We start from the raw sequence: 25,746 nt of genomic DNA on the forward strand, positions 1-25,746 counted from the left end.
TGCTACGAAGGATCAGGAAGTTTGTGCTCGCTGCGTGGCTGAGAAGTTTTTCAGCTGCTAGTCCCGGGCCGGGGTAAGGGAAAAGGCGCCCACCAACAATAGAGTGTGAACTGCAGCCGGCGCCCCACTGCAGCCCAGCAGCAACGCCAGGTAAGGAACAGAAAATAACACTTCTTACCGTTCAGCCCAGCTGCTCCGTATTTCACTTTAGAGAGAAGGGGAGGTTTTTACTTATTGTTGGTCATCATGTTTTCAAATAGGGTGTTTTAACTAATAAGTGTCCACAGGGAAATGATGAATTCTTCAAAAGAAAATTGTCCCACTCCTCCGAAGGTGTAAAGTTTCTTGGATTGGGTTTGGAAATAACCCCAATTCAATACCAAATAGAATTAGTACCCTAAGGCGTTGTTCCGTGCTCTGTTTCTTCTCCTCTTTTCTTTCTTCACACCAAGAATTATATTTGAAATGTACCCTTGTGCGAAGAATTGTTTGTAAGACACTTGACGTGTATTTCTATTTTTGATGTTTAGATGGCTTTTAATGAGTATATATTTATTGAACAGTTAAAACGTTAAACATATTTGTTAGTTGTTATGAAGAATATGAAAACTCAAGATGACAATATCCCAGCCTTCAGAAGTTTAAGTTAACATGCAGTCATACCAAAAGAGCGACTATAATAAATGTCTTAAAGGAAGTAGGTATAAGTAAGTATCTGTTAAAGTACAGCTGAGGGAGAAACCAGCTCTAAACGTGGGACACATGCATAGTGGCGAGATCGAGACTCACCTGGAGCCTCCCTTGTGCGTCTTTGGTAGGCCTCAAAGACGGGACAACATTAGGGAGCGAAGGAGATGGGAAAGAAGCCCGGAATAGCCAGGATCAGAGGCAGGAAGAAAACAGGGCAGCCTGATAACGTTGCTGTGAGGGAGAACTAGCGCAGCCACTGCACCTTTTAAATATTTTTCTTTTGATCTCAAGGATATATAATTTCTCATATTAAATATCTGTTTTGATGATAAAAGTTGACATTTACTCTGGGCAGTGGTTGTACACGCCTTTAATCCCAGCACTTGGGAGGCAAAAGCAGGCAGATCCCTGTGAGTTTGAGGCCAGCCTGGTCTACAAAGTGAGTTCCAGAACAGCCAGGGCTACACAGAGAAACCCTGTATCAAAAAACAAAAAAGAAACCAAAAAAATTAGATTTGTATAAAATTATTGAAGATGATTTAGACAAGTGTAATGCTGAGTATAAAAGGGGGTGTGCCCTGATTTTTTTTTTCCCCATTGCTGGGAATGGCACTTAGGACCTTGTACGTGCTAACTAACACATATATACTATAACACTGAGCCACATTCCAGCACCACTTTTTCTTTTGATAATCTTTAAACATACTTGCTGGGTTTGTTGTTTTTGTAGCTATTCGTGTATTCACAAGATAGCCAGGTAGAACAAGGATGCTGTTACTAAACTTGATATTCATTTAAGTGTTATACTTAATAATTGGGCTGAAGGGTTGGCTTGGTGGTTAAGAACATTTGTTGCTTGTACAAAGAACCTGGTTCAGTTCCCAGGGCCCACATGGAGATTCACCTCAGACACCAGGCATGCCATGTGGTACACAGACATAATGCAGGCAAAAAAGCTCATAACCCCATACTTGAGATCAAAACAAAAACATGTTTACATCCACTACACATATACACAAAATACATTTTTATAAAAGGAAAAATTAAACATAAGCATGACGATATGGCCCAGTGAGTAGAGGCAATTGTACAAGCTGAGCAACCTGCGTACAATCCCCAGAACCCATAAAAAGGTAGGAAAGTGGACTCCAAAGAGTTGTCCTCTGACCTCCTCGTGTGCACATGGCACAGGCACCTACAAACGTTATGTGTATGGACTTACAATTTTAAAATATTAAAACGTGTGCATTTTATTTTACTATGTATATTTTTGTATATGTTTCATAGTATGCCATTAACTATTTACAGAAATTATAAATTATGTGTACTCAGGAGGCCACATGCTCATGACGTTTTGTTATTCCATCTTATTTAACTTGGGCCTAGCCTTTAATGGCTGAGTCATGTCTCCTCGTGGGAGAGTGGGAGAAAGGATTGAGGGAGACGGAGGGGTCAAGGACACCACACCCCCACACACATACACAAGAACTACAGAGTAAACTAACCTGGGCCCGTCGGGGCTCACAGAGACTGAACCACCAACCAAAGAGCGCGCATGGGCTGGACCTAGACCCCTACACATATGTAGCAGATGTGCAGCCTGGTCATCATGTGGGTCGCCCAACAATGGGGTAGGGGCTGCCTCTGTTGCCTGCCTTTGGGTCCCTCTCCTCTAGCTGGGCTGCCTCCTCTGGCCTCAGTGGGAGAGGATGTGCTTAGTCCTGCTGTGACCTGAGGTGCCAGGGTGGGTTGTGCCCATGGGGGCCTCTCCTTCTCTGAGGAGAAAGGGAGAGAGGAATGGGGGCAAGAGAGTGGAAAGGTGGGACTGGGAGGAAAGACGGAGGGGCCTGTGATCAGGGTATAAAGTGATTACATAAATAAATTAATGAATAAAAAAACTTGGGGACCCATTTTATGGTGATAGAATTCACTCCTGGATTGTTGATTATGCCCAAGAAATAAGCATGCTGAAAAGGTGATGATTCCTAGTGGACTTTTAGATTACTGGCGATCACTTTTCACTTGCTGTCTGTGAAATTTAAGTTTTTTTGCTTTGAAAAGAGAGCATGTTGGGCTGGAGAGATGGCTCAGTGGTTAAGAGCACTACCTGTTCTTCCAAAGGACCCAGGTTCAATTCCCAGCACCCACATGGCAGCTCACAACTGTCTGTAACTCCAAGATCTGATGCTCCCATACCAACGGACATAAATTAAAATTAAAGAGAAAAAAGAAAAAAAGAAAAGAAAAGAGAGCATGTTATCCAGTGTTTCTGTTAATGTGGTGTGTGTGTGTGTGTGTGTGTGTGTGTGTTCTGTGAACCTATATTTACTTGTTTTACTAACGTATATATATTTTTCACATCGCTCTACAAACAGGTGAGAATGACCACATTAACTCACCGGACCCGTCGAACTGAAGTAAGTAAGAGCTCTGAAAAGAAAGTAGAAAGTGAAGAAGACACTAATCAAGAAAGGAGTCCAGATAATGAAGACCCTGGGGACGCTAAGGATATCCGCCTCACTCTTATGGAAGAAGTATTGCTGCTGGGACTGAAAGATAAAGAGGTAATGACACCAGGGTTGCTACCTTAGCTCAAAGGCAAAGGCTGAGTCTTTAGAAAGTATACCCCAGCCACACTGGAGTTAGACGAACATGGGAAAGAGAACACCTGTAAGGTAAAACCCAGAAATATAATTACTTGAAGTGTAGTTTAATTGGAGAATTATGGAGGACAGAGATGGATAGCATTGTGTTAGTGCTTGTAGCTGCCCAGCTTAGTTTGGTGGAGTACTGATCGCGTATTAAAGTAAGACAGAGGCCCACACAGCTAAGTCTTCTTGAGCCTTGAAGAGAAGTATTAACAGACAAGAACAGCAACAGGTATGGTGGCGCACACTTGCGAGGACAGTGTTCAGGAGGTGGGGCAAGGACATCTCCAGTTGCGGGCCAACCTAATCTACCTAATGGTTGTAAGCTAAGCAGGGGTATATAGCAAGACTGTCTTAAAACTAAACAAGCAAATAAAAACCAGGATATGTATGACTGTGTTTTACAGAAACAGTGATAACTGAGTTTCTTACAGTAGAAATAATTTTTTCAGGCCAGGATTGATGGTGTACATCAATAATTCTAGCACTGAGGAGGTGGAGGCAAGAGGATTGAGGAGCTAAAGGTCATCTCACTCACATACTGAGTTCAGAGTTAACCTGAGGTTCTTGGCAGTTTAAAACCCTATCGCAAAAAACCAAAAGGGAGCAAGGTGTGCTGGGTGTGGTGGTGCACGCACTTAACCCCAGCACTTGAGAAACAGAGGCAGGCAGCTCTCTGAGAGTTCTAGACCAGCCCAGTGTACATAGTTCAAGACCACCAGAGCTGTGTAGAGAGACCCTGTCAAAAAAAAGGGGGGGATGGGGGGGACGGGTGGATAGGGGAAGAAATAGTGGGTAACTTGTCTTGCCCTGACTTGAGAATTCCCTTACTTCTCAAACTTTAGATTTTATTTATATGTCTGTTTTCTGTTATGTAATTGTTATAAATTTGGTCTTCATGGCAAGGGCTCTTAGACACTGAGTCACCTCTCCAGCCTCTGTACTTTTTAAAAAATGTGCATTCTAGGGGTCTTCATGCTTATTTATTAATGAAGGCTTATGCCCATCTGTAATCCCAGTACTTAGGAGGCAGAGGCAGGAGGGTCAGACAAGCTCTTTCTTGGCTAGATAGGGCACTTGAAGTGCAGTCTGCTCTAGAGAAGGTGAGTCCAGGCATTGAATGCTACGCATGGTGCTGCACACCTTTTAGTCCCAGCACTCGGGAGGCAGAGGCAGGAAAATTTCACGTAGTTTGAGGCCAGCCTGGTCTAAATACCAAATTCCAGGATAGGCAAGGCAACATAAGGCCCTGTCTCAAAAACCAAGCAAAGACATGTTTTTAAAACTTAGGTAACATCACCATTCAGCAGTAGCATGACAGACAGAAGTGACTGTCCCAGCTGGGCACGATGCTATGGTACCCACAGACTGGCCTGACCCTCTAGAGAGGGGCCTCTCAACCTGACCCTTTCACAGGGTTGCCCAAGACTGTCGGAAAACACAGATATTTACATTGCGAATCATAAAGTAGTAAGATTACAGTTACGTGGTAACAACAAACATAATTTTATGGCTGGGGGGCTCACCACAACATGAGGAACTGCACTAAATGGTTACAGCAGCAGGAAGGCTAAGAGGCACTGCTCTAGGGCCAGCTGCAACAAGATAATCACAAGTTTCAGGTCAGCCTAGGCTGTAATACCAGACCCTGTCTCAAATACAAAATCCATTGATTTAAATGGATTTTTAAAAAAAATTTAACTCTGTTTTTATCATATTAAATTTCATATGCATATTTGTATAGTATATTAATCGTAGTCTCCCCTGTTACCTTCTCTTATCCCCCTTCTGCTCCCACGGGAACTCTTTAACAAGTAAGGGTGTCTACCAGTGACTACACCACCCAGGAGCCTGACTTCCCTCTCCCAGCTCCTTATGGAGGAAGGGGCGGGGCTTCGGGCTTCAGGAGTTCCTCCTCCCTTAGATGTTTTATATGCAGATTCAAATGAACATTATTAGGCTATGTGTATTTCTCAAATACTGTTCCTTAATACAGGCCAGGCACAAAAGAATATATATATACACACACCATATGATTCCACTTACATGAAATTGAAAAGAAACACTTCTGTGTTTGAGGGTGTATATTTAGGTAGTAAAAATATAAAGGAATTCAAAGAAAGTATTCATATAGTCATCAGGTTGTGGCTACACTTGTGAGTGGAGGAAGGGTAGGCAACCTTAGTTATTACAACTATTAAGATGGGGCCTGGAGAGGTGGCTCAGAGGCTAAGAGCACTGGCTGCTCTTCCAGAGGTCCTGAGTTCAATTCCCAGCACTCACATGGCAGCTCACAGCTGTCTGTAACTCCAGTTCCACAGAATCTGACAACCTTACATAGACATACATGCAGGTAAGACACCAGTGCACGTTAAATTTTTAAAGATTAGTTATAAAAAATTAAATATGTTTGTTTCTTGTAGAAATCAGGAACCTGTTTATCATAAGAATTTTGATATAAATATTATCTCATAAATAATGAATGCTTTAATTGAGTTGCTGGTATATTTAAAGCCTCTGGTTCATAGAATATTTTCATATATTAAGATACCTAGGCTGGGCGGTGGTGGCGCACGCCTGTAATCCCAGCACTCGGGAGGCAGAGGCAGGCGGATCTCTGAGTTCGAGGCCAGCCTGGTCTACAAAGCAAGTCCAGGACAGCCAGGGCTACACAGAGAAACCCTGTCTCAAAAAATCAAACCAACCAAACATACAAAAAGATAACCTATAAGAGAAGTGAACCTATTAATACTTTTAACTTGATGATTTTTTTTATAATTATTTGTTTTGTGAGGGGTGTGTGTGTTTGGGTGTGTGTGTTTGTGTGTGTGTGTGTGTATTGGCTGTCTTCTTCCACCATGTGGATACCAGGGATGAAATCAATAAGTTGTACCTTTACCTGATGAGCCATCTCACCACACCCACCTTGTGACAGCTTTTCAGATTTAACTTTTCAGAGTCAGGTGTGAGCACTTGGGAGACTAAGGGAGGAAGATTTTCCTAAATCTTGGCCAGCCTGGACTACATAGCAAGATCCAATCTCAGTTAACAAAAAACTTGGGCTAGGAATGCAGCTCAGTTAACAGAGTGCCTGCTTAGATGCAGGAAGCCCTAGGATTGACTCAAGGAGTGGAGTAAGGAGGGCCAGAAGCTTAGGGCTATCCTGGTCTCCATGGGGAGTCTGAGGTCAACATAGCCTACATGACAACCTGCGACAGTCTAACTTAGATGGCTGCCTGCTTCTTCCTTCTAGTGTCCTGACTGCGGAATGCACACTGAGTCTTGTCACTAGTTATTTATTGCTCGTTGAGAATTGTGCAAGTGCATTAGAAGACTCTTGCTGTTGTTGATGTGTGTATTTTACATGGGCTATTTGAAAAGAAGAACTTTGTCTTGTTCACTATTATATCCAGCTTTAAAACTCAAAGAAATGAGCCAGAGATCAAAGTCCTGTTTTGACAGCAAGAGAATAAAGTCTAAACTTCCTTAGGGCCTCTCCTGGTTCCTCCCAGTTCTAAAATGTACATTTCTCTAAAATATATGATAATGTTGGGTGTGGTGGCGCACACCTTTAATCCCAGCACCCAGGAGGCAGAGGCAGACGGATCTCTGTGAGTTTGAGGCCAGCCTGGTCTACAAAGCCAGTCCAGGACAGCCAGGGCTACACAGAGAAACCCTGTCTCAAAAAAAAAAAAACAAAAACAAAAAAACAAACAAACAAACAAAAAACCACCCTGACAGAAGCCACTAAACAGAGAAACCATTTATTTGCTTCACAATCTCAGGTTACAGTCCATTCTGTCAAGGATACAGGGACTTGAAGCAACTTGTCCCATCACATCAGCCAAGAACAAAGAGGAGTGAATTGGTGCATTTTAGTTTTAGCTCCGTTTCTCAAAGAGTTGAGACTTCCCTTCCTGAGTAAAAGCTCTGCCCATGCTGGGTAAGGTGGTTCTTCCCAGCTGAGTCTAGGTTATTTCAGTTTAGCAATTAAAACTGACCAGTGGGATGGAGGGTAGCACAGCGGTTAGAGAATGTCCAGGTGATTTGAGCTCTGTTCTCAGCATCCCTAGAGGGGCACTCACAGTGGAGGTCCAGGACGCAGGCCTGTAGTCCCAGCTGTTTTACATGGTGAGTTCAGGCCAACCAGGAGTTACATAGCAAAACCCTCTATTGGGATAAAAATCAATCAATCTTGGTTTAAAGTAGAGACTATTAACTACTCAAATACATTCCCAGCATTATTTCTTCTTCTTCTTCTTCTTCTTCTTCTTCTTCTTCTTCTTCTTCTTTTTCTTCTTCTCTACTTCTTCTTCTTCTTTTTCTTCTTCTCTTCTTCTTCTTTTTCTTCTTCTCTTCTTCTTTTTCTTCTTCTCTTCTTCTTCTTCTTTTTCTTCTTCTCTTCTTCTTCTTCTTTTTCTTCTTCTCTTCTTCTTCTTCTTTTTCTTCTTCTTCTTCTTCTTCTTCTTCTTCTTCTTCTTCTTCTTCTTCTTTTTCCTCATTCAACTTTATCATAAGCATTTTCTAAGATTTGGGGTTGGAAGTTAAAAATATTTTCCTTCACCAGTTGTTGTGGCTCATGCCTTTAATCTCAGCACTCGCGAGACAGAGGAAGGCAGATCTCTTGAGTTTGAGGCCACAGACCGGGTTCCAGGACAACCATAGCTACAAGAGAAACCCTGTCTCAAAAAACAAAACAAAAGAAAATATTTTTCCGTTATTTTTTAATACATACATAGGTGTTTTGCCTGCATGTTATGTCTGTGTACCAAGTGTGTGCCGTACCTGTGGAGACCAGAAGAGGGCGCTGGATCTTTGGGGACTAGAGTTACAGGCTATTGTGAGCTGCCTCACGGATGCTGGGAATCTCACCAGGTTGTGCTTAACTGCTGAGCCAACTCTCCAGCCCAAGCTGGGTTGGGGCTTTTAAGTGGTCTCACTGTCTTGGAAATGACCAGGTAGCGCAGACAAAGTCTCTTGTAGCTCAGGCTGGTCTTGATCTCTGCAGCCATGGACCTTGAACTCTGACTGATCCTCCTGCCTCCACTTCTTCAGTGCTGGGGTTACAGTGAGCACCCCACCCCCACCCCCAGCTGGACGCCTGGATTTTAATGATGCTTTAAATTGTTTTGTTTTGTTTCCTTCCTCATTTCCATTTGCCACTCTCAGCTGCCAACTCTAAGATATGTAACACTCATGGTTGTTTTAAGGTGTGTCTTCCAGGATGTTTGGCTAAGGAAGGGCACTTTGTATGTAATACTTGACTCCTTGTATGTAATGAACTCCTATTGCCTAGGCTTTTGATAGGAGCAAAATTATCTATAATCTTTAACTAAAATGTTTCTCTTAGGGGTTTGTTTAGAAATACACTGATGAAATAATGTACCTTTCTTTTCTTTCTTTCTTTTTTTTTTTTTTTTCAGACAGGTTTTCATTTATACCAGGCTGGAGGCTGGTCTCAAAGTCACAGTGCAGATGACGCTGACTTTTCCATTCTGCCTCTACTTCCCCAGTGCTAGAACTATAGGCAAGAACCACTAAGCTGGCTGGGCGTGGTGGCAGTGCACGCCTTTAACCCCAGCACTCAAGGCAGAGGCAGGAGGATTGCTGTGAGTTCGAGGCCAGCCTGGTCTACAAAGTGAGTCTAAGACAGCCAAGGCTACACAGAGAGACTCTGTTTTGAAAAGACAAAAACAACCAAAAAAATAATAAGCCCAGTTTTTGTTTGTTTTTGGGTTTCTGTTTTTGTTGTTGTTCTGTTTTGTTTTTTATGCAGTGCTTGTTTTTTCTTGCATGCTTGACAGGTATCCTTCTAAGCTACATGCCTAGCTCTCCTTTTTTCTTTTTTGACATATAAATAAATATATGTTAAATTAGAAAAATTGCCCACTGAACTGTCTATAATAGTCACCTGAAGAAGATTAAGGGGGCGGGGTTCAAGACAGGGCTTCTCTGTGTAACCCTGGCTATCTAGCACTCACTCTATAGACCAGGCTGGCCTCCAGACTCAACATTGTGCTACATACCTTTTAAGCCCTGCACTCAGGAGGTGGAGTTAGGATGATCTCTGTTAGTTTGAGGCCAGCCTGGTCTAAATATCAAGTTCAGGGTCTCAAAAAACAAGCAAAAAAGGATCTGTCTGCCTCTACCTCCGGAGTGCTGAGATTAAAGCTGTGCTCCACCATGCCTGGGTTAGGCTTTTACTTTTTAAATTATATGTTTTCATGTGGGTTTTTTTTTTCTTCTTTTTATAATCAGCACAAAACAAAATTACTATCCAGAGACCTTATTCTGGCCAGGTTTTGTGTCCCACACCTGTGATGACAAGTCAGGAGGCAGAAGGGGCAGGATAGCTCTCCTTTGCAACCTGGTCTGCGTGATAAATTCCAGGCTAGCCTGGCCTACAAAGTAAGACCCCCGTCTCAACCCTTCACCCCAAACAGGGGTTTAAAAAACAACTCTTACCCTGCTAGGTGTCCTGAGACAGTCCCCAAGCGTATCAGAGAGTCCTTAGTATGGGTGGCTTGAAACTTGAGCAGACTGTATACGTGAAGAGAAAAGAGCCCTGGAAACGTAAGGAACTACTTTCCCTCGGCTTATGGCACATGTGCTCCCTTCTGAGGTGTATCCTTGAAGTGGCATGGTGCCCTGTATTGTCAACTGTGGTCGTCACAGGTGGGACACACACCTAACCCTTCCCTCTTCCTCATCATTCTCTTTTCTCAGTGGATGTTATAGTCCCACAGGTACTTTTAATTTTTAAGCTAAGTATGTTTTTAACTTTTTTCTATTGCATATTAATAAAGTTTAATGACTCACTTGGAGAGTTTTACATGTTTTGAGAGGCTGTGAGAGAAAGAGTAATATTTAAGGAGTCCCTAGGAGGCTGGAATATAGCTTAGTTGGTAGAGTCCTTTCTTAGTGTCCATCACCAGTAGATAGTGGTGCACACCTGTGGCCCAGCATTCCTTAGTAGATTGGTGAGTTGAAGGTTAACCTGGAGGACTGTATGAGACCCACATCCTGGCTGCCACTGTGTCCTTATTTACAGTGCTTCTCATCTGTAATTCTGAATTGTCCTTGAAACAGAAGTTATATGTGTCAAGGAAGAAATGAAAAAAGGAAAACTTCCCTCCAGTTAATTCTAACCTTAATGTTTGCACACCTGTTGGAATTATATGTGCTATGCTGAATAAACTGTCTGTTCTAAAGTTATAGTTTAACAATCTAATTGAGCAGCTAAAGTGTACAAAACTCAAATATTAAGCTAAAAAAAAATGCTCTCTCTCCTCAAAAAGGAATTAAGAGCTGGGCGGGAGTGGCTCAGGCCTTTAATCCTAGCACTTGGGAGGCAGAGGCAGGTGGCTCTCTGCGAGTTCGAGGCCAGCCTGGTCTACAGTGAGTTCAGGACAGCCAGGGCCACACAGAGAGATCCTGTTTCGGAAAGGAAAAAAAAAAGGAATTAAGTGTGTCCCTGGAGTGGCCATGGCTTGGGCAGAAGAGGGGAATAACCCTTGTTCTGGGTCAAAGACCAGGCCCTCCGCAAATACAGACATGTCTCATGAATGTTTACGACCCAAGCTGAGGTTTGCCAAGCTAACATAGTTGCTTGCTTGTTTTGTCCTACTTTTAGATTTTTGAGACCGCATCTCATGTAGCCCAGGCTAGCCTTCAGTCTTCCAACTTCTTTGGAGCATATGCCACCAAAAAAAAAAAAAAAATGCCACCATGCATTTAAAAACATTTTTTAAATTTAATTTTAATTTATGTGCATTGGTGTGAGTTACAGACAGCTGTGAGCTGCCTGTGGTTGCTGGGAATTGAACCCAGGTCCTTTGGAAGAGCAGGCAGTGCTCTTAACCACTGAGCCATCTGTCCAGCCCCCACCATGCATTTTTGAATGCATAAATTTATGATTGAAAGTTTGTGCCTTAGGTTTCCTCCCCACCACTGCAGGAAAAATAATTTATTGAGCAGACAGTATATGTCTATTATAAAGACTATTATTCTCAGGGCGGGCACGGTGGCACACGCCTGCAATCCCAGCACTCGGAGAGGCAGACGCAGGTGGGTCTCTGTGAATTTGAAGCCAGCCTAGTCTGCAAAGCGACTCCAGGACAGCCAGGGCTGCACAGGGAAACCCTGTTCTCTCCCTTTTCTTCTCTGAGTCAGGACTGGCTGTGTACTCACAGAGAGCCACTTAGGTGCTGAGATTAAAGGACACATCACTATGCCCAGCAAAGAAACACTCTGTTCTTAGGGTAGAGTGAGAATGAACAAGTTAGTTGCAATATAATATAAGAGAGGAGAGGAAGGCTGTATATATGTGCACTCAGGCACAGAACCTACCCCACATGGGGGAGTAGAGAGGGACACAGTGCTAGAAAACATTCCACAGAAGACGTGACCGCCTGCACTCAGTCCTGACGTGCAAAGACGTTGGAGCAGGAGCAGTGTTGGTTCCGTGTGTGCAGAGGTACTGAGAGCACTTGACAAGCAGGCTTCACACTGGGGGTAAAGCTCAGTCTCCAGAGCACTTAGAAATACGCAGGAGCCTCTCAGGTTCAGTCTACAGACACAGCAGGATCAGAAATTCAAGAGAATCTTCAGTTACACCTTGAGTTACAGGACAACATAGGCCACCTGAGAAAAAGAGAGGAGCTGGGCGTGGTGGCACACTCCTGTAATCCCAGCACTCAGGGAGGCAGAAGCAGGTGGATCTCTGTGAGTGCAAGGCCAGCCTGTACACTACAAAAAAAGTCCAGGACAGCCAAGGCTACACAGAGAAACTGTGTCTCAAAAACAACAACAACAACAAAAGATAATAATAATAATAAATAAAAATAAAAAAGAAAGAGAGAAAGAAAGAAAAAGAAAAGCATTCAGACCTGCATGGGTAGCTTATGTGTTAGAGTCTTGCATACGTGAAGCTATGGGTCTGATTCCCAGGGCTACATATACCAGCTAGTGCCTTCGCTTGTGAGCTGAAGGCAGGAGAGTGGCCTGTTCAAGGCCAGCCTTGTCTATATGGCAATACCCTTTAAGAGAAAAAGTCAATTGATAAATATAAAGTTGTTAAAAAATATATAACAAAATACGGGGTTAGAGGGATGGCTCAGTTAAGAGCACCGGCTGCTCTTCCAGAGGATTGGTTCAGTTTCTGGCACCCACATGGCAGCTCACAACCATCCATTTCCAGGGATCCAATACCTTATTCTGGCCTCTGTGAGCAGGAGGCATGCAGCTGGTACCTAGACATACACACATACATGCAGGCAAGCCACTCACACACACACATGAATATAAATAAAGAGCACTTAAAGCAGTTGGCCATGGCTGAAATGTAATGATCCGCCAGAGAGGCGCATGAGCAGCTGGTCCTTTTGTGTAGCTCAGCTGGTAAGAATGTATCTCCTAGAGAAGATGAGCTAACATCTGTGTCCCTTTGTAGCCTATGCTCTGTGCTCACCTTTCCTCACTTAGTTCATTCTGCTGAGTCCTCACAACTCATAACATAGATACTGGTGCCTCCATTTTACAAATAAAGACACTGAAAGTAGCATACTTAGGGCCCTTAACTAATCAGTGGGTTTGTCCAGTGCCTGCCTGCATCAGAAGCATTTGCTCAGCCAGGTGTGGTGGTGCCCATCTTTAATCCCAGCAGCACTCGGGGAGGCAGAGACAGGCAGATCTCTATATTCAAGGCCAAACTGGTCTACAGAACAAGTTCCAGGCCAGCCAGGGATACACAGAGAAACCCTGTCTAAAAAACAAACAGAAAACATTTTTTTTCAGCTAGAGATATAGCTTAGCCATGTACGCAGTCCTAAGTTCAGTCACAGTACACACACACACACACACACACACACAGAGAGAGAGAGAGAGAGAGAGAGAGAGAGAGAGAGAGAGAGAGAGAGAGACGGGGGCACAGGGGCAGGGAAAGCTTGCAAACCATACCTAGATACCTAGGAAGAGCAACAACAAAATTGAGATAGCCTCTGTTTTTATTTCTTCCTGGCATGTGTGCACTGCTCTGCAATTTAGATCATCTTGCAAACCTTTTCAGACCAAAGACCCTGACAGGGAAGTGGATCCGTGTGTAAAAGCACTTAGTACCAAGCCATTTGACCCCCGAGACCCACATGGTAGAAGGAAAGGACCAGCTCCTGAAGGGTGTACTCTGACCTCTGTATGTCCCAACCTGCCCCCATCAGTAGACAAAAATCCTGAGCCGGGTGTGGTGGCACACACCTTTAATCCCAGCACTAGGGAGGCAGAGGCAGGTGGATCACTGTGAGTTTGAGGCCAGCGTAGTCTACAGAGTGAGTCCATGACAGCAAAGGCTACACAGAGACCCTGCCTTGAAAAAAAGAAAGAAAGAAAGAAAGAAAGAAAGAAAAAGAAGTAAAAAATTGACATGCCAATCAAGTTATAGAAACTCAGTAGATAACTCAAAAGTCAGGTAGAAAACAATATTTTGGGCATTTACATTAAGGCAGTGAGAACTAGTTAACTGGTTCTACATGGAAAGGCACTTGACTAATGACTATCCTGCTGGGAAAGGCATGGAGTGCAGTAGCAGAGCATGTCCTAGTGTGTCCTAGGTGCTGTCTCAGCACTGCTCAGGCCACACACATCTCACTCTGACCTTGCTTTGAGATCATGAGGGTGATGTGACAGGAATCACAGAACCACCACACCTTATGCATAAGGTACAGGCTGGAAGCCGCTGTTCCTTTCAGAATATTCTTTGTTTTCTTTCCCCTCTCCTAGGGCTACACATCTTTCTGGAATGATTGTATATCATCTGGGCTTCGAGGAGGCATCCTGATAGAGCTGGCCATGCGGGGTCGAATCTATCTGGAACCTCCCACCATGCGTAAGAAGCGACTCCTAGACAGAAAGGTACGGTACCCTCTGAACTGTGGGCAGCCAAACAGCCAACAGGGCATCTCGAAAGAACAAGAGTATTTGAGGGCTGAGGAGATGGCTCGGCTGCTAATAGCATTTGTTGTTCTTGCAGAGGCCCCGGGTGTGGTCCCCAGCACCCACATGGTGGCTCACAACTGTCTGCAGCTCCAGCCCCAGGGGTATGAATTGACCTCTGCAGGCATTGCAAACCTGTGGTGCACAGAGTGCACACATACAGGCAAAACACTCATCTCTATAAGAGAAAAAATGAGAATTGTTAGAGAAGATAAACACTAGGTCAGGTGTTCCATCATCTAGTTGCTTTTAATTAATCTTATAGGGAAAACAAAAAAATTAGATATCCTTAAAGAGTCATAGACGCTCCAGGCCAGCTCCAGGACAGCCACGGCTACACAGAGAAACTCTGTTTTGAAACCATAGAAGCATGGTTTGTTTGTTTGTTTGTTTGTTTGTTTGTTTGTCCTTTTTTAGCACAGAAAAGTCACATTTGGGTTGCTGTTGGTTATCTTTCCCTCTTTATGCATGAAGCTAAGTACCGTGTAGGTAGAGGAAGTCATGAGTCAGGCCTGTCTCAGTCAGCCTAAGGTGTGCTCTGACAGCCTTGCAGATCCATTTCTATTACTGAAAATCCCCTGCCATGGATGAACTGACTCTTAGACAAACATTGGCTTAGTCATTTTTTTCCTTTCACAATGCCTGTCATTCCAAGTACTCTGCTGAAAGTGCATTCTTAGATAGACCCATCTTATTTTTAGCCTTAATTTTTTCTTTAAAAATACATGGGACTGGAGAGATGGCTCAGTGGTTAAGAGCACTGCCTGCTCTTCCAAAGGACCCAGGTTCAATTCCCAGCAACCGCATGGCAGCTCACAGCTGTCTGTAACTCCAAGATTTGACACTCTCATACTAAAGCACATAAAAAGTAAAATTAAATAAAATATTAATATATATATAATACTTGACACTTTTTTTTTCCTTTTTGGGGGATTAGGGGGGTGGACAGGCAGGGTTTCTCTGTGTAGCCCTGGCTGTCCTGGACTCACTCTGTAGACCAGGCTGGCCTCGAACTCAGAGCTCCCCCTGCCTCTGCCTCTGGAGCGCTGGGACTAAAGGCGTGCTCACTACACCCAGAGTATTTGGCACTTTTTCCACTTCCCTACTTGACATTCTTGGCCTTTTCAGATTTTTTTTCCCTGACTGCATACCTGTGTCCTTTAGTTCTCCATTGCCTAATGTGCAAGTATCAGTTTGGAGCCTGCTGGGTGACTTTCTAGCCTTTTGGAAGTGACAGTCACCTTTTCAGCTATATGTTGCCTCGAGTAAATTCACTTCCAAATTTGTAGACATTTCTTTACCTGTAGCTTCCAGAAACATATTAACACTGGCTAGACATTTTACCTTAGCTATCAGGTGTCAGTCAAAAGCCAGGCTTGCCAGTGTTCCCCAGAGCAACTTCCAGTTTTGACTTTCCTGCCATTACTAGTGGTTTCACAGGTAGTTTCCAAACTTGAAATCTTTTTTTTTTTTCAAGACAGGGTTTCTCTGTGTAGCCTTGGCTGTCCTGGACTCACTTTGTAGACCAGGCTGGCCTCGAACTCACAGCAATTCACCTGCCTCTGCCTCCCTGAGTGCAGGGAGTGTGCCACCACGCCCAGCCCAAACTTGGAATCTTGTCCGTTTTGTTTACAGAATCTACTACTAGGCCCTACTTCAACTGTAACTCTGTCCTCCTGTGAGGTCAGTCAGAAGCCACACTGAGCTCTTCTGTGGCACAGGCAGTACACCCTGCTTGCACAAGCCCCCTAACCAGCAGTGTGGGTGTCGTGCGTGCAAGGACCTTCTCCCTGCAGCAGTGTGCTCTGTTTCTTTCTTTAAGGTCCTGCTAAAGTCAGACAGCCCAACGGGTGATGTTTTGCTGGATGAAACTCTCAAACACATCAAAGCAACGGAGCCAACAGAGACTGTGCAGACATGGATAGAGCTGCTCACTGGTGAGATGACAGAAAATAACTCACAAGTCTCATTCTTGTTATCTTTAGCCTGCTCTCAGGGGCAGAGGGAAAAGTACACAAACGCAGCATGCTAGGGAAGGTGATGCGCCTAACCAGCACCTAAAGCTTCCACACACTTCTGCTTATCGTCTGCGACCCTTCTCTGAAAGGTTTGGTTGTTTTTTGACAGGGTCTCATGTAGCCCAGGCTGGCCTTGAACTTGCTATGCAGCCAAGGATGACCCAGAACTCCTGACCCTGCTCTCTCCACCCCTCAAGCACTGGAACAAGCAGGTGCTACCACGTTGAGCCCACGAGAGCTCTTAACCGTTGCACTTTGTTGGGCTTTTGAGACAAGACACTGTACACTGAGGCGGCCTAGAACTCCCGATCCTTCAGCCTCAGTCTCCCTCGTACTGAGATGGCTCCACATCCAGCTTACCAGTGTTCTTCACTAGGGCTTTATTTTGTTGTTTAAGATAAATCTCACCATGGAGCAGAGGCTGGCTAGGAACTTGTGGGCCCCAAACTCACAGAGATCCGCCTGCCTCTGCCTCCCGAGTGCTGGGAGTAAAGGTATGCGCCGCCATATCCAGTCAAAGGACTATGTTTGCTTACTTCCTTACTTACCTATTTTTGTTTTTGAGGCAGCATCTCTTGTGCCCCAGACTGGCCTCAAACTTGCTGTGTACCAAGGACGACCTTGAAGTTCTAACCCTGCTTCCGTGGCCTCCCAGGGCAGGGAGTATAAGCGTGAACTCACCCTAGTTCCTGTGTGCTAAGGGTCAGCCAGGCCGGCAAGCATGCTAGCGAAGCACTTGACCAACAGAGTTTCACCCTTAGACCTTCCCAAGAAACTTTGTATTTATTTTTTATGCAGTATATACGTGTGTAATGACGTGGGGTGCACATGCCGAGATCAGGGCATTAACTTTGTAGAGTTGGTTCTCTCCTTCCACCTTTAGGTGGTCTCCCAGTATTAACTCAAATCATTAGACTTTATGGTAAGTATTTTTACCCACCAAACTATTTCACCAGCCCTTTTATAAAATAAACTTCTTAAAAAATATAAAAAATGTATGCAGTGGGCTGCCATGTACTCCTGCAGGCCAGAAGAGGATACCAGGTCACATTACAGATGGTTGTGAGCCACCATGTGGTTGCTGGGAATTGAACTCAGGACCTCTGGAGGAGCAGACAGTGCTCTTAACCTCTGAGCCATCTCTCCAGCCCCATAAAATAAACTTTTTTTTTCAGACAGGGTCTCTCTGTGTAGCCTTGGCTGTCCTGAACTTGCTTTGTAGATCAGGCTGGCTTTGAACTCATAGCGATCCACCTGCCTCTGCGCCACCACCGCCCGGCTTATAAAATAAACTTTTATTAAAGCTTATTAAACTTAAAAAAAAATATTAGCCAGGAGTGGTAGTAATCATAGCACTTGGGAGACTGAATTACTGATAGTTCAAGGCCAATCTGGGCTACATTTGGAGACACTGTCTCAAAAATACCAAAAATAAAAATAGGTTTAATCCCCAGGACCCTCCCCCCAAAAAGCATATGCATACAAAAATAAAAATAAAAATCGGGGGCTGGGCCAGGCGTGGTGGCACACTCCTTTAATCCCAGCACTCAGGAGGCAGAGCTGGTGGATCTCTATGAGGTAAAGGCCAGCTTGGTCTACAGATCAAGTTCCAGGACAGCCAGGGCTCCACAGAGAAACTTTGTCTCAAAAAACAAATGAAAAATCAGGGCTGGAGAGATGAGTCAGTGGTTAAGAGTAAGCACTGCTCTCATAAAGGGTCTGGCAGGTTCAGTTCCTCAGCCAAGGTTTAGCAGTGTACAACCTCTGTAGCTCTAGCTCCAAAGAATCTGATGCTTTCTCTGGCACGTTTGGGAATGCATGCGTACACACACACACACACACACACACACACACACACACACACACACACACACATATATTTTTGTGTGTTTGTTTTGGTTTTTTCAAGACAGGATTTCTCTATGTAGCCCTGGCTGTCCTCGACTGATTTTGTAGACCAGGCTGGCCTTGAACTCACAGAGGTCTGCCTTCCCTACCTCCCCAAGTGCTGGGATTACAGGTATGTAAACTCTATTGCAAAATATTAATAATAATAACTATTATTATTATTATTATTATTATTATTGAGATGACAACCAGAATATTGACATGGATTAGAAAATCTTTCCATCTTGAATCTCCCAGCATTAGCTGTTTTTACTTGTTAATATTTCATGAATTTATGAACTGCAGTGATTTGGCCATTTAGCTGATGGATATTTGAGTTACTCTACTTTGTGGCTATTGGGACCAAGGCTACTATAAACATTTGTGAACAATTTAAAATTTCTTCTTTTACATATATTGGTGTTTTGCCTGCATGTATGTCTGTGTGAAGGTGTCAGATCTTAGGGTTACAGACAGTTGTGAGCTGCCATGTGGTTGCTGGGAATTGAACTCAGGTCCTTTGAAAGAGCAGACAGGGCTCTTACCCACTGAGCCATCTCTTCAGCCCCCATTTGTAAACAATTTTAAAAAAATGTTTTCAGGGGCTGGAGAGATGGTTCAGAGATTAAGAGCACTGTCTGCTCTTCCAAAGGTCCTGAGTTCAATTCCCAGCAACCACATGGTGGCTCACAACCATCTATAACAAGATCCGGTGCCCTCTTCTGGGGTGCAGGTGTACCTTGCAGGCAAAACACTGTATACTTAATAAATAAATCTTTTTTTAAAAAGTTTTTTTCTTGCTGTTTTTTCCTGCCTGTGTGCGTCCCTCCCCAGCCCCTGCCACTGCAGTACACGTGAGGAGGTCAGGGGACACTGTGGAGGAGCTGGTTCTCTCCTTTCACCGTCTGGGTCCAGAGCATTGAACTGAGGTAGTCAGGCTTGGCTGGCAAATGCCTTGGCCTGTGAGCCATCTCACTGGCCTCGTCCGTGGACAACTTCGTGAGACTTTGTCCCAGAATAAATAATTAAGTAATACCTGGTGTGGAGGCACACTTGTAATCCTAGCACTCAGGAGGCAGAGGCCGGTGGATCTCTTGACTTTTAGGACTGCCAGGTCTACATTGAGACACCCTTCTAAAGAAGCGGGGGGTGGGGGGAAGAAATCGAGAAAGAGAGAGAGAGGAAAAAGGCTCTTGGCTCACAGTTTTGTCAGGCAGCGCTGAGCTAATTACTTTACTTTCTGGCCTCCGTTTTTCTGACTGCAGCACTGATGTGACAAGTCATTTTCCTCAGGCTACCTTCCAAGACTGCCTCTCAGTCCCTGCGTTAGATATGATTCTCTCTGCGTGTGTCCTAGGTGGGGTTCATTGAGTTCCAAATGTGTAGACTAGTGTTTTTCATGAAACATGGGATCCTGCCATTTTTTAAATGTTTTTTCTCCCTGACATCTCTCCTTTTGTGTACTTTTTTAAAGCACATATGCCAGTCCTAACGGCATCCCGTGTTTCTCTAAGGCTCACTTCAGCCTGCATAATCTCATTTTGTATTGTAAGACAGGACTCCACGTAGCCTGGAGTGGCCTCAAGGGCACTGTGTAGCAGGAGATGAACTCACAGCGCCCAGTGCAAATGCATAGCCTTTATTAATCTCAAAGACTGCCGACGCTTTTGCTAGTTCAAACTTGTTGGCGACCTCTTCAGTAAGTTTTTTATTTTGTTTGTTTTTCTCTCAAACTCCAGAATATCTATGTCTATATAACCTTTGATACTACTTTTCCATTCTTTTTCTAATTTTTATTTTAATTCTGAGTATATGTCTGTGTGTGTATGTGGATGTGTTCATGTGAGTGCAGGTACCTGCAAAGGCCAAAAAAGGAGTGTGAGATCCCTTCTATAGCTGATAGCTGTTCTTACAGGCCATCATGAGCCGCTTGACATAGGTGCTGGGACACTAACTTGCTCCCCTACAAGAGCAAAATGCATTCTCAACTGCTAAAGCATCCTCACCTGTGTGCTATGTGTCTGCCTGCCTGCCTATCTATCTATCTACCTGGTTAAAATAAGCCACTTGTTAGTCAAAGCTTTTGCCAAAGTACCTGTATTACTTTTATTGCTGTGACCAAACACATGACAAGAAGCAATTTAAGAAGGGAGAATTTAGCTGGGCGTGGTGGCGCACGCCTTTAACCCAAGCACTCGGGAGGCAGAGGCAGGTGGATCTCTGTGATTTCAAGGCCAGCCTGGTCTACAGAGCGAGTCCAGGACAACCAAGGCTACACAGAGAGACCCTGTCTGAGGGGGGGAGGGGATGTGTGATTTATTTTGACTTAGAGAGAGAGAGGCTTTATTTTCATGCAAATTTTGACATGATACTGCCCATCATGGCAGGCACAGCACAGCATGGGGGCAGTGCTTACAGTTTCCCACATCAGGAAGCAGAGGTGAATGCTGGCACTCGAAGGGCTTTCTTTGTCTCCTTTCCCCAGTCTAGGTACACAGCAAATGTCTGGGATGAGTCTTTCTTTCTCAGGTAAAACCTCTTAGAAATGCCCTTGCCCCGGCCTGCCAGGGTTCAACTAACCCTCGGGAGGAGAATTTTCCTGTATGGAGACAGAACACTAGACACGAAGAAGGGGGCAAGTCTGCATTCTGATCAAACCTTGTTTATTGAAAACTTTCACAGAGTTTATATAGGCACAGAGGCGTGGGTATTTGTGTAAGCAAGGGTTGCTATGGATACCTAACTCTGGAATGCTCCAGCAGGTAGGTATCTACCTTTACAGCTGCTAATTGCAGGAGAGAAACTCCAGGAAAGTCATGAAGGATCTGGTTAGCCAGGAAAAAGCTCCTGGAACTGCTGCTCGCAGGCAGCTGGCCCTTAATCTGATCTTTTCAGTAGTCCCACCGGAAAAGGAGTAGCTGGGGGGTCTGGAATGACCAGCCCCCTCAATAAACTACATCAGGTGTCTAACTGCCGACCTACAACAAGGTCAGCTAGTTTCTGGTGAATGGCAGACTTCTGGAGAAATAGGAACCTAGGTTCTGACAAGATGGCTGAATATTGGCCATGTAGCCCGTCCCCAACATGCCCTTACAGGCATGTCAGGGGGTATGCCTTCTAGGCAGTTCCTTTTATTATTACATTTTTATTTGCATAGTTGTGTGTGTGCAGCCTGGCTACAGCTGCTGCTTCTCTAGGCATGGCAATGCACATCTGTAACCCTCCTGAGGCAGGAGAATCATCCTGTATATGCTGTCTTAGGAAGCAAGGTGGACGGGGGCGGGGAGGACAGCAGCTCACTGTTATGTGTTCAGTCAGAGGCTGTGCTTAAATCCCTAGTGTCAGGGACATCCTCCAAGCAGGCTCCAAATCCTGCTGTGGCCGCTTCTGTGTGTGCATCTGGTATAAGCACACACCCTTGCACCCACCAGAGGTTTCCCTGCTTTTTTCTGGCTTTTCCAGTTGGTGTTTGCTCTCAGCATCCTGACAATTGTTCTGTACCAAGATTTCCATAGTTTTCAGCAACATCTTTAGACTTAAGACTCTATATTCATCCGGGCATGGTGGCGCACGCCTTTAATCCCAGCACTCAGGCTACACAGAGAAACCCTGTCTCAAGACAAACACATAAGATTCTCTACTCAGTCAAATGGGCTTCTCTGGTACAGCTATGGAACCCTTCTTTGAGGCTCCGAGCCCATTTCTCCTAGTGTGGTCCCCTCCTCTCTATGGCTAGTGGAGTGACAGGCAGCCTCTTGTCCTCTTGCCTTTCCTTTTCTAGTCTAGAACGTTACTCTTCAAGGAAGCTAGCATGGGCCATCGTGAGTGGGGCTCAATGCGTCAGCCCCCCACTCCTTGGTAGGTCTTCCACCTGATAAGTAAAAGAAAGGGACTTTAGTCCTCTCAATTTTATATATACTCTGTTTGTAGACCAGGCTGGCCTCGTGCTCACAGCGATCCACCTGCCTCTGCCTCCCTGAGTGCTAGAATTAAAGGTGTGTGTTTTATTTTTAAATACGGAACACTAAATGAGTTTGCATGTCATCCTTGTGCAGGGGTCGTGCTAATCTTCTGTGTATCATTCCTATCTTAGTATATGTGCTGCAAAGCAAGCAGTCTTTTCAGTTTTACTAACCCAAATAACAAACTGGCTTTTTTTCTGTTTTGTTTCCCACAGGTGAGACATGGAACCCCTTCAAATTACAGTACCAGCTGAGGAATGTGCGAGAGCGAATCGCCAAGAACCTGGTAGAGAAGGGCATTCTAACCACAGAGAAGCAGAATTTCCTGCTGTTCGACATGACCACTCACCCAGTGACCAATACGACAGAGAAACAGCGGCTAGTAAAAAAGCTCCAAGACAGTGTGCTTGAGCGGTGGGTGAACGACCCGCAGCGCATGGACCGGCGAACGCTGGCACTCCTGGTGCTGGCCCACTCCTCTGATGTGCTGGAGAACGTCTTCTCCTGTCTGACAGACGATAAGTATGACGTGGCGATGAATCGAACCAAGGACCTAGTAGAACTGGACCCTGAAGTGGAGGGGACAAAGCACAGTGCCACAGAGATGATCTGGGCTGTGCTGGCAGCCTTCAACAAGTCATAAAGCCAGCGGGCAGGCTCTCCTTCCCCTGCTGCCTGCTGACTGGCAGAGACCCCACCACTGAGACACTGTCTTCATTTTTGCCTCTTTTTCCATCAGAGCTCATGACTTGGGGAGCACAGCCTCAGGGCCTCTCCACAGGCCGTCGCCGATCTCAGCCGACCATTTCTCCTCACTCCCACTCTAATTCTGAACGAAAGGGTGAACCCACACACGTCCAGTAAACACCTCCCGTGCCTGGGTTCGGTTTTGACCAGTGTGCTTTTGGGTAAGCAGGAGTTTGTACATGGGGACTGTGCAGGAGACGAAGAGCGAGCACTGTCTAGTTTCTCTCCCGTGTTTTCTCAGCCTTTGTCTCCCCAACTCCTCTAAGCATGGCACTCACTGAGCTCACTGTCTCTGAATGAGGCATGGGGGAAACAAGACTAAGTTTTGAAGCAAATGGTTCCTGAGATTGTCCCTCCCTCCTGTGATTTTCTCACCTTTATCTAATGAGAACACTCCGTTTGATGACCCAAATCCCATAGTTCTGAAAGCAGAGATGTGCTCCAGTGCCCTGTTAGCCGCATCCTGCTTCCAGACTTACTAAAACCATGTGCTTCAGTCACCTCCCTCATTCAGCCAGCGTTAGAGCTTGTAGGGAAGGGAGGCAGCCGGAGACCTCGCATCTTTGAAGCCAGGTGTGGGGGCTCACACCTGTCATCCTAGCACCTGGAAGCCAGGTGTGGGAGCTCACACCTGTCATCCTAGCAGCACCTGGAAGCCAGGTGTGGGGGCTCACACCTGTCATCCTAGCAGCACCTGGAAGCCAGGTGTGGGGGCTCACACCTGTCATCCTAGCAGCACCTGGAAGACAGCAGCAGAAGCATTGAGAGCTCAAACTCTGGAGTAGCTTTTAGTGAGTTCGGGGCTAACCTTGGCTGTATGAAACCATGTCTCACTCAAAATTAAAGACTTTTCATCCTTTGCATGTGACTGTCCTGTTTGCTCCAGGCTACTTTAAATATCTCTACTCTGATTAAATTAAGGGCATTGTGTTTCAAATCCCAAATAACAACATTGAGTCTAGACACTGCAGCCAGACTCTGCTATCTTCTTTGTCTCTGTTTTTATTTCCTACCTAAACTGGTAAATCCTCCCTATTTTTAAGGGCTCTGGCAGTAATTCTGTCTATATTTAATCTCCAAACACACTCCAAATTGTGTCTTCTTTCAGCATAGCCATTGTTCTGGCCAAACCCCTTCAAAGGTTTTGCTTCATCAGTGAGGGTGAGCTCCCGTGTAGGTGGGCAGTTGAGTGTCAGTGGCAGCTGGCCGTGAGGAGCCAGCCCTGCACTGTGCTGACCACTGGGGAGAGACAGGCCGTCACACAGCCAGTACAGGTGACTTGACTAATACCAAATCCTCCTGGTCAGAAGTAAGTAACTCTTAACCTACCCAGGTCCACGAAAGTTCCCGGGCTCGTTGTTACTGGTTTCATTTCCTGTGTCTCTTAGATGCATAAGATGTAAGTTACAGTTGGAGAAGCGAGGTGGAGCCCACCCTGTGGTGTCTAGCGGTGCAGCGTGTCCTCCCAGAGGAACAATTCAGCATGAGTTGAAAGCAGGGTTTCCTGTGGGAAGCTTCAGCTTGACTGGGGGATAGAAGTTGAGTTCTTTCTTGTAACTCTCGGTGTTTATTTTTATATGTCCATAAAATGAGGATGTCTTCACTTCAAATCTGTGTAACATTCACTGCCAAACACTCATTTAGTGTATATCGCCTTCACATTTCTGTATAATAAAGATCAATAGCTGTGCCTCTGTCTTTCTGTGCGTGGTTCATAACTTTATTAACTGTGGTATATCTTGACAGGGCACAGCAGTGCTGACCTGGGCACCAGCTGGCATCCCAGCCGAGTCTCTAGCTCAGTCACAGCTGGTTGCCCCGACTACGGTATTCAACTAGTCCATGTAACGATAACTAGTCCATGTGACTAGTCCACCAACCAGTCCAGCTGGTCAGTTATTGGGGGGTCGAGGGGGGTCGCAACCTGTAGGTAAAGACATGGGCGAGAGAGACGTAGAGCTCAAGCGAACAGTTGCTTGTCAAGAGCCGTTTATTGAGGGTAATGGCAGGCTTTTTAAAACCTGCTTTAGGGAGGGCGGGGGTACGCAAGGAGAGTAGTGGAAAAGTACAAAATCTTCTGGGTTGAGCCCCGGGAACATTTGCAAGGGGAGGGGTCTTCCAGGTGAGACAAAGCAGGATGTCTCTGTGGTTATCTTAGGATCAGATCGCTGTCTTCTCAGGGTTAAGCCGGATGCCTTGCATACCTAATGAGTGCCCCAGCAGGATGTTTGCTGCAAATACTGAATGGGTGGGGGTCGGCCTCAGGCCTTTTGGTCCCTGGCACGGTATCACCACCGAGGAGAATGAGAACGCTCTCTGCTGTGAGCACCTTGCAGAGGACACTAGAGAAAACCTAATAACGCCCGTGAGAGCCAGGGCGCCCGCTCTGACCGTTAGCTTACAACCACACAACTCTGCTCTGGTTGGCTTCTCATTCGTCCCTCCCTCAGAGTGTCCGCAGCACAAGGAACAGGAAGAAATGGCTTGTTAGGCCTGGCTGTGCTTTGCTATGTAAAGTGACGCATGTGAGAACTGATTCTCTCCTAGTCCCTGGGACTCCCTGGGATTGAACTCTGATCATCAGGTTTGACTTTACCTGCCCAGCCATCTCTCTGATCCCTATTCCTTACTGTGGGTTTTGGTTTATTTGATTTTGGTTTATTTGATTTGGTTTGGTTTTTTTCAAGACAGGGTCTCTTTGTGTTAGCCTTGGCTGTCCTAGACTCATTTTATATATCAGGCTGGCCTGGAACTCACAGCGATCCACCTGTCTCTGCCTCCCAGAGTGCTGGGATACTGGTGTGCTCC

The 25,746-nt window shown here is 45.2% G+C and overlaps 2 protein-coding genes across 4 annotated transcripts in view; both read left to right on the top strand.

The window, feature by feature from the left end:
• HORMAD1 (HORMA domain containing 1) overlaps window positions 1-80 on the top strand; it is a 31,223-nt gene extending 31,143 nt beyond the window's left edge. The window contains exon 16 of the transcript XR_014776853.1: window positions 11-80. The gene's annotated coding sequence lies outside the window, so the exon portion shown is untranslated. The remainder of the gene's footprint in view (window positions 1-10) is intronic.
• On the top strand, window positions 13-24,628 carry GOLPH3L (golgi phosphoprotein 3 like). Of its 3 annotated transcripts, none has more exons than XR_014776854.1 (6): window positions 13-150; window positions 3,066-3,254; window positions 14,112-14,243; window positions 16,147-16,261; window positions 22,407-24,378; window positions 24,427-24,628. XR_014776854.1 is itself a non-coding variant. In XM_084769306.1 (5 exons), the coding sequence occupies exons 2-5, from the start codon at window positions 3,072-3,074 to the stop codon at window positions 22,832-22,834; spliced, it is 858 nt and encodes a 285-aa protein (XP_084625432.1). In that variant the 5' UTR covers window positions 13-150; window positions 3,066-3,071; the 3' UTR covers window positions 22,835-24,628. The 3 variants fall into 3 exon arrangements, 1 of the variants encoding a protein (XP_084625432.1); XR_014776855.1 differs by having other exon boundaries at window positions 22,407-23,553; window positions 23,689-24,628; XM_084769306.1 differs by having other exon boundaries at window positions 22,407-24,628.
• Window positions 24,629-25,746: the final 1,118 nt, after the last annotated feature.

Source organism: Acomys minous (assembly GCF_964271855.1).
Source record: "Acomys minous genome assembly, chromosome: 19".
In the NCBI taxonomy this organism is placed as follows: Eukaryota; Metazoa; Chordata; class Mammalia; order Rodentia; family Muridae; genus Acomys; species Acomys minous.

Excerpts from the sequence above, each read along its gene's own strand:
- GOLPH3L (XM_084769306.1), top strand. The coding sequence starts at position 3,072 with ATGACCACATTAACTCACCGGACCCGTCGAACTGAAGTAAGTAAGAGC. Across the intron at positions 14,244-16,146 it reads AGCGACTCCTAGACAGAAAG|GTCCTGCTAAAGTCAGACAG; the intron begins GTACGGTACCCT and ends TCTTTCTTTAAG. Across the intron at positions 16,262-22,406 it reads ATGGATAGAGCTGCTCACTG|GTGAGACATGGAACCCCTTC; the intron begins GTGAGATGACAG and ends TGTTTCCCACAG.